At 43.5% G+C, this 8,944-nt stretch overlaps 1 protein-coding gene across 1 annotated transcript; it reads left to right on the top strand.

The window, feature by feature from the left end:
- Window positions 1–1,634: 1,634 nt before the first annotated feature.
- Window positions 1,635–8,707, top strand: LOC128341905 (volume-regulated anion channel subunit LRRC8D-like). The gene is made up of 2 exons (XM_053288554.1): window positions 1,635–1,771; window positions 4,561–8,707. The coding sequence occupies exons 1-2, from the start codon at window positions 1,747–1,749 to the stop codon at window positions 5,784–5,786; spliced, it is 1,251 nt and encodes a 416-aa protein (XP_053144529.1). The 5' UTR covers window positions 1,635–1,746; the 3' UTR covers window positions 5,787–8,707.
- Window positions 8,708–8,944: the final 237 nt, after the last annotated feature.

Here is an 8,944-nt window from a genome sequence, read left to right as displayed (position 1 = left end):
CTTAGTCCTTTGGAGAGATGGTAGAACTCAGGGTCATCTGCACTCTCATCACCAGCCTCAGACAGGAGGATATGCTGCATCCTATCGCCACCTAGTGGTTAACATTATTTGAGCAGGTCCAAGAGAAATCCAGTCCTACAATTAATTGGGAAAAGACTTGGAGGTTGGATGGGATGTTTTGTTACATCCACCATATCTATGTTCTCACTTGCAACCAGTTCCCCCATCTTTGTTCAGAGGTGACTAGCATTTGCATTAAAACACCTGCAATGCTGTCACTTTATAAGTGTTGTTGGGCATGCCTTTCCCCTTGCAGCCTTTTGGACTCTGATGGCCGTCATGCCCTACTGCTGTAGGACATAATCCCAAATTCAAAGAAAAGGCAGGATATATATCTTAAGTTAAATAAGCAGAGGTGCCACTGCTTATTCTGAATTTGGAATCAAGCCTCTCTCTAGTTCTTCATAGCATCTGGATCTCAACAAGCCCATTTTGTAGATGGCCATTACCAAATTCTTGGGGGTAGGTGACTTGTGTGATTGAACTCTTCCTGCATGATACAAGCATTTTTAAAAAATTATGCATTTTATGGACATTTTGTTTAACTGAAGCGATTATTGAAAAGTCCACCAAGGATGTGACATGTGCAAACTCTGGCCATGCATCAAAAAGGACAAGACATGCAACCTGGCTGACACAAACATGGGGGAAATAACCTGTACATTAGACACACGAACAGGGTAGGAGCTGCACAGAGACAGCCAGCCAGAAAGATGCCTGTCAGGCTGCAGGAAGTTGAGTGTCTGGCCCCAGAGGAGCTGGCAGTCAGCCCAAGTGGGCCAGAAGTAGGTGCAGGGAGCAAAAGCAGGCAGGTGGTCAAGATTCAAGGAAGCAGGCGCACCTCACACCAGAGATGAGTTGCTCAGCCTGAGAAGCAAGCTCTGAGAGCTTTATAGGACCTGGTAGTCCGGGGCTGGCTCTTCGGAGTCAGCTTACTGAATGCTCAGGCAGTCTAGGTGTTGCCCTCAAATCACAAAGCTCAGTCTTCCAGGCTTGCAGCAGAAACTGAGAACTGGTAGTGCAGGAGATAAGGCACCAAAGTAGGATTGCTAGGAGCTCCTGTTTGAGACCTTCCTGATCCCTTATTCAAGGTTTCTGCTCTCAGGAAGCGTGCAGTCTATGAGATCCAATATGGTATAGTGGCTAGAACATTGGACTTACACCAAGGAGACCTGATCAACCATGAAAATCACTGGGTGACCTTGGGGTCATCACTACCATCCTAATCTACCTCACAGGGTGGTTGTGAGGCAAAAATTAGGGGGAGAGCACATATGCTGCCCTAAACTCCTTGGAGAAAGAGTGGGATACAAATGTAATAAATACAATAAATGTCTTGTTTATTAGTCAGTTCCCCTTTTTTCTTTCTTTATATCCCCCTTTTTGTATCACAAAAGAGAGAAGTGGAGTGAGTTTTGAGGGAATTGGTCACAAATGGGTGCGATCACTGCAAGCAAATTAATCCTGGGCAACAAGCGCTCTCTCTCTCTCTCTCTCTGTTTTCTTCAGTCCTTTCCTCCAGCATGCAGCTGCCATGGAAACAGGATAAAGCTTCTTGCACTGAGAGCCGTACAATAGTAAGAGTTGCATGGAGGCTAAAAGTAGAGCCAAGGGAGGGTCTGGGAGAAGAGGATCCTCGTGGAGTTGAGAGAGAAGAGAGTTGAGAGTTGAGTAGAGAGTTTCTGTATGAAGAGCACCAGACTGCCTGCAGGTGAGAAACTGATGTCGATTGGAGGAGGAAGGGGGGAGGGAGGGAGGATGGTCAGTACACAATCCATGGCCAGTGCTAGAACTAAAGCTGAACATGGTTGGCAAATGGCTATGCTGATCCTTCTAAACAATATTATTAAAGAGAAGCTTGATGCAGGGGGTGGGGGTGCGAGTAGGACGAAAATCCAATGAAGTGGTTCAATTCTAACCGGCAGGAGAGGAAGGCTGGCCTGGAACTACATGCGTTTTGTTGCCAAAGTAGCTACTCTCTGCCACCAGTTTAACCTTCATCTTGAGTCATGATTTTTAAATATCTGAGTAGGACTTCCTACTCTCAAGTCGTCTCCTTGGTTACATTGGATCCCACCCGACATTCCTAGACCACATAAGCTATATAATAATGGTAATTTTTTGCTTTAGGGGTGCCTGGCGCCCTGTGAGACCACACAACTCACTAAATATGAGTTGCTACCTAAGAAAAATGAACATTTCAAACCAAATGCTAATGAGGATCCCAACCTCAACAGCTCAGTTCTCAACATTTCAGCTGAAACAATAGACTGTGACTGACCTAAAGGCAACCACCACAGGTCAGGTCTCCCACAGTCTTCACATCTTTTGCTGGTTCCTTGTGAGCTGTTCTTGGGCACATACTTCTTGGGTGCACACAATACCAACATCTTCTGTCATCCATGCCAAACACAGACAACCATGGTTCCCTCTGTTAATATGGTTGCATCTCTGGGGTTATGTCTGGCTTGTTGTGTCTTATAGTGCCTACATAGGTCAGTTCCATGTGCAGGAGGGCTTCTGCCACCTGTACACAACTGGGGGAGGGAATTATCCCCCACCACAATCCTCTGAGGGCAGGTTCAGATTAACACAGCCCTACAAACATGATAACATAAGGGCAGTGATGAGAACACACCTGCCCTGATGTCACTGGTGGATGTGCCAACGTGCTGTTAGCACACCCATTAATTGCATGAGAGGGGTGCTCATCTGAATTGCCCCTCTATACACACTCCAAGAGGGTTTTGTCATGTAGAGAGGAGATATGCCTGAAGTGACCCCAAGTGTTGTTCCATGGTTGTACATGTTGCTGCACTGCACAACATGCAGGCTTACGCCTACTTGTCTTGGTTGCAGCCCACCAGCTTGCTTCCTAAGGTAAACCTCTCCTTCTAGTAGGTAGAATGTTTAGCTCAGTGTTACTTCCCCCTTTCTGGGCAAGTCAGACAGAGGGTGCAGAGTGGCAGTATCTCTGATTGTTTCACACACTGCCCCTGACGTATGATATCTGCATTGGGTCAGTGATAGAACTGGTTGTGGTGTTGTATCCCACCAGGAGAAGTGAGAAAAGGCCAGAGACGTACTAGTTGATCCACTGATGCCAGGCTTGCTGAAAGCTGACATGTAGTTGTTGCTGTTGTGATCCGTTTGGCTTTGCCCTCCTGGTTAAAATCCCTGCTTCTCCGAGGTCATGCTTTTGAATGATTTTCTCATTCCAAACACCAGGTCCAGTATTGTGGGAAGGACTGGTTTTATCTGCCCTGACTCAGGAGCACAGAACTATGCAGTGCCTCTGATTATTTTTCATACACTATCATCTTTCAAGGAGAAACAAAACTGAAGTTTCCAAAAAGAAACTGGGTGAAGTTTCCAAAAAGAAACTTAACATGGGAATGAGATAGAATCTACCCCAGCATAAGGAGTCCTATCGTTTCTAGAGTTCTTTTTCTCTCAATTGTCTTACAATGGGAGTGGGATAGATACTACCCCACCATACAAAATCCATACATTTCTGGAGTGATTTTTCCTCCCAATTAACCCAACATGGGAATGCGTTAGAAACCACCCCACCACAGAAAGTCCATTAATTTTAGGTTTGTTTTCTACCTTGTGTCGTACTTTTATTAATAATGTAAATATCATAACTGGCGAAGGACCATCCTTGTGGCTGTTTTGTATACCAAAGTGCAGGTAACAGTATAACAAGAAGATCATAGCTGGGAGTGAGGTGGTTGGCTTGTTTATTCACATTTATACAGCCAGGGTAGAAATCTACTCCAAAATCCAGATGAGGGTTAAGGAGACTCATCCACAAACATGGGCAAGGAACAACAGCATGTGATGGTGGTGAAAATTCTTCTTCTTCTTGCTGGAGCGAAAGCAATACGTAACGTCTCTCCATTTCTCTGGCTGAAGTTTAAAAAACATGCTCTGCATTACAGCAAGACTGTTTTCCACCCAGATATATAAGGAGTTGGACCTCCGAAAGAGACAGGTAGGGCTGTGCAAGTCTAGGTAGTAACAGCCCCTATGAGAAGCTAAGGGGCTGTTGCTACTCGCATAGGTTGAATTTGGACACCCTCTCTGCAAACCACTGTCGTATAGCTCATAATTAATATTCTTAGACATATACTTTTATATTTTTTCAAGTATGTTCTGCTTCTCCATCTCTCACTATATCAATATGCTTCGAGTGTTGCTTTCTTCACAAAACCAGATTGAGCCAAATTACCTTTAGATCAGTTTTGAACAATATGCATAATTCTTGGTGTTCATCAGGTACTCACACATTCCAGGTGACCATGTGGATTTATATTTGCGGTACTGTATTCTATATTTGCTGTACAGAATGTTGATTTTGAATTTACTTCTGGTCTCTGCCTCTGAACAAAACTCATAACAAAAGGTGAAACGTATACACCAGAGTTTTTATTGGGTCAGTCTTAGATGTGCAACAGTTAACACATTTACTGAATTCATACTTACTATTTTTTCTAGTTATGTTTACCCTGACAGAAGTGACCTTCCTCAATGACATCCACACCCGGTTCCAGACTCTAAAGCCTTGGTGGGATGTCCTGATGGACTATTTAGTACTACTGATGCTGATGGTTTCTCTTCTCTCAGGTACTCTGTTAATTTCTGTTGACCATGTGATCTGCTTGCCTTTGAATGACAAGTTCAATGAAACCACAGCAGGTATGTCCAACTCTAGAGCTAAAGGGCACGCCATCAGTGATGAGTTTCTTGCTGCAAAGAGTGATCACTCATTCAGTCTTGACCACCAGCAGTATCTGTACATCAGCCATGTCTGCTATCAGAAGGCTTTGCCTTGGCTTTCGAAATATTTCCCTTATTTGGCACTTGTCAACTCGTTGCTCTTAATGGCAAGCAGCAATTTCTGGTTCAGGTACCCTAAGACATCATCAAAAATTGAACACTTCCTATCCATCCTCAGGAAATGCTTTGAGTCACCTTGGACCACCAAAGCTCTCTCTGAAATGGCCTGCCAGCACTCCCTTGGCCTGCCCAAAACCATGGATCCTGGAAGTTGTCAAGAACAACTTATTTCTCCTTCATCCTCTCCCATCCTAGACTGGAAGGATAGGGAGCAAGGCTGGGCACTCTTTGAAAAGATCCACAGATTCAGGGCACACACTGAAGGTGCCAGCTTGATTTACATGGTCTACATGGGACAGACAATCTTCAAAATTGCAAAGGTTCTCACTGTGCTAATCTACACCTCCAAGTGTGTAGGGACCATTTCCTTCAAGCATGTTTGCTGCCTAGATACCAAAGACCTCATTGGCTACTCCAATTTTCTTTGTACCCACAGCTTGGCTTTCATCCTGCAGAAGCTAACCGTTACCTATCTGTTCTTGGTATTCCTCTATGGGATAGTGGGGGCTTACCCACTCTTGTGGCTGATACAACAACCATTGCGGAAGTATTCTTTTAAACATGAAGGTAGTCACTTTCTTGATATTCCAGATGTGTACAATGACTTTGCTTTCCTGCTGCACATGGCTGACCAGTGTGACCAACTGTACTCAAGGCGGTTTGCCATCTTTCTCTCTGCCATGAGTGAGAGCTGCCTGCTGGACATCAGCTGTGACCGTGAGTTGGTACAGAAGAGCTGCAGCAGCATGCATAATGACACTTGCAGTCAGGTAGAGATGAGGCTTTGCAAGCTGCAAGGTTTTGCCCGGGGTCACCTTCTGTAACTTGCTGGCACTGAAGCTTGCAATGGTCCCAGAACCACAGCTCCCAGAAATGTGAGAACCAGCTGAGCTACACCTTTAGCAATGCTCACTGGTCAAGGTGGAGCCCACTGACCTGTTATGTCTTCAGGGAATGTGGGTTCCACATCACATTTGCTGACATTACTGAGATTCCCCTGCTGTTACCTCTCTCAAGGGTCTCTGCCAGCTGCATCTCTGGCAATTTCAGCAAGAAAGTAACAAAGACTCTGCACAAACTTAATAGCCCTCAAGTCTTTTAGTTCCAAGGCCATTAGACAAAATTTCTACTTCTTTAAGGAAGCTTTCCACCCATTTCTTCAGTCTCAATATCCAAAGTGATGGTATCAAATTGCTAGCACTGAGTTCTAAGGAGGAGGTGGCATAACCAGCAGGCCCCTTTGGCACAGGCCCATCATGGTGGCTCAGAGTATGCAGGACCTTGTTCTTTCTCATAACAACATAAGTTGCAATCATTTCCCAATGCCTAAGAAAATTATTATACCAATTTCTCAGCTAAAATCTCTTGCATTTTATCCTTCTGGAAACTGGGCTGCTGGTGTGTCTGCACTCCAGGGCAATAGGAAAACTGGAAAATGATGCTGGGGAAAATAATTAATCCCCACTGCCCCCAAGCTCTCTTAAAAATGGGAACCCCTGTAGCTGCTTCAAAAGTAGAAAAGGAGAGAGAGAGAGTTAAGGAATCAAATTATATACCACCCACTTCACAACTGTTTCAGCCCTGAAATATTAGCAGAAAAATAGATCAGGGTAATTTTCTTACCCTGTTCTCAGAATAAATACAAGAGTAGTTGCAAATAAATGTATAAACATTATGACATTTTATACAAACAATATTTTAAATTGTAATTTTAACAAAATTTTTAACAAAAATAGTTTTATTTTAAGGATGCAAGTTGCTGTACCAGACTTCCCCATTCTAAAAACACATATTTCTAGGCCATTCATAGGCTCCCCTGCAAAAGCAAACAGACAGTATGGCCAGATCTATGCAGAGGTTCAGAAGAAAACTGTTCCTCCTATTACTCCCTTTCTTCCCTCAATCTCAGATATGAAGTTTATAAGGTTTATGACATATCTAGTGGTGGGTTAACGCATAGGCAAAGTAGGCACTTGCCTACGGTGGCAAATTTTGAGGAGCGGCAAATTTGCCTATGTGTTAATCTGCCACTTGCACTTCAGGGGCAGGGGAAAGTTAAATCTACTTGGAAAACTTTTAAAACCACTGCTGTGCAAAGGCGGTGAGAGCTCCTAGTGGGCTTGCTTGCCTCCCAAATCATGACAGGTCGTTGGGCCATTTTCGTATGTGCGTGTGGCAGGATGGTGGGGGAGACCGCGGCGAGAGCTCCTCCCACAGGCCCACCTGCTTCCCAAATGACGTTAGGCCATTTCTGGCCCATTTGGGCATCTGCGCACATGCACGCAAGGCCCGAAATGAGCTGAAAACATTTTAAAAGTAGATTTAACCCACCCACCCCAAGCCCTTTACTTGCTGGGGTGGCAAATCTCTGGTCACCTATGGGCGGCAAAAAGCTTAATCCGCTCCGGACATATCTCATCTCTCTGCTGTGTCCCTAGTTCCAAGAGCAAACCAGGAAGATGTCCCTAATTTGCTTGCATGTAAGGAAGGATGTCATAAATTGAAGAGTACCAAAACTAAACCAAGCAGGTAAGAAGCGCTGTGCCTTCAGAAGAACTAAATGACATATTGTGGCTTTTGTTCTGGCTGAGGCCAGAATGTACTTTAACAGTAGCTAAGGCGACACAGATTCTGTTACTAAAACAAGTGTTGACAAGCCACAGTAGAAGGGTTAAAGCCTAGATGAGGTAGCCAATAACATAAAACCAAATTTAAGTCTTTCAGTAGGATGATGTTAGGATTTCTGCAAGGATTTTTCTGTGCTGAGTTTGTATTGTGTGGTACATAGATACAAATTAATGTAGAGGTTATTAATAATAATAATGATAATGAAAATAATAATAAGAAGACTTGAAGAAAGAAACAGAGGGTTTAATACTGGCTGTGCAAGAACAGGCACCAAGAACAAATGCAATAAGAGCAAAAGTCGAAAAATCCACCACAAACAGCAAGTGCCGCCTTTGTAAAGAAGCAGATGAAACTGTGGACCACCTAATCAGCTGTTGTAAAAAGATCACACAGACTGACTACAAACAAAGGCATGACAAGGTAGCAGGGATGATATACTGGAACATCTGCAAAAAATACAAGCTACCTGTAGCCAAACATTGGTGGGACCATAAAATTGAAAAAGTGGTAGAAAATGAAGATGTAAAACTATTATGGGAATTCCAACTACAAACAGACAAACATCTGCCACACAATACACCAGATATAACTGTAGTTGAGAAGAAAGAAAAACAAGTCAAAATAATCGACACAGCAATACCAGGGGATAGCAGAATAGAAGAAAAAGAAATAGAAAAAATCACAAAATACAAAGATCTACAAATTGAAATTGAAAGGCTGTGGCAGAAAAAGACCAAAATAATCCCAGTGGTAATTAGCGCCCTGGTTGCAGTTCCAAAAGACCTTGAAGAGCACCTCAACACTATAGGGGCCACAGAAATCACCATCAGCCAATTACAAAAAGCAGCTTTACTGGGAACAGCCTATATTCTGCGACGATATCTATAACCATTGACAATAAAATTCTGGCATCCCAGGTCCTTGGGAAGGACTCGATGTCTGGATAAAACAAACCAGTCAATAACACCTGTCTGACTGTGTAAACACGATAATAATGACAACAACAATAATAATATAAAAAATAATTGCCTGTTAGGATGAGCGTGTGTGTGTGCACATGTTCTTGATCCCTGGCTTGATCACCTGTTAAGGAACTGTAATAAAGGCATGAAAGTGAGTCTCTGCTTCAGTGATTGTGTGTTTTTCTATTCACATGCATTTGCACCTGACTCAAAAACATCCAAACAACACTTTAAGATGGGAAGACTGAAATCCAGAGACAGTCTTAGGAATCAGAGTTCAGGATTGTTTGGCTCTCAAACCACTACTCCATCACACAGAGTGGTTGCTAGGACATCCAGTCCACCATGAGTACTTCTGTAATACCAACCAAAAAATCAACCTTTTAAAGAAA

Source organism: Hemicordylus capensis, chromosome 2, assembly GCF_027244095.1.
Source record: "Hemicordylus capensis ecotype Gifberg chromosome 2, rHemCap1.1.pri, whole genome shotgun sequence".
NCBI classification, from domain to species: domain Eukaryota; kingdom Metazoa; phylum Chordata; class Lepidosauria; order Squamata; family Cordylidae; genus Hemicordylus; species Hemicordylus capensis.
Note: the sequence above shows the minus strand (reverse complement) of the source record. Positions and strands in the feature narration are given on the sequence as shown.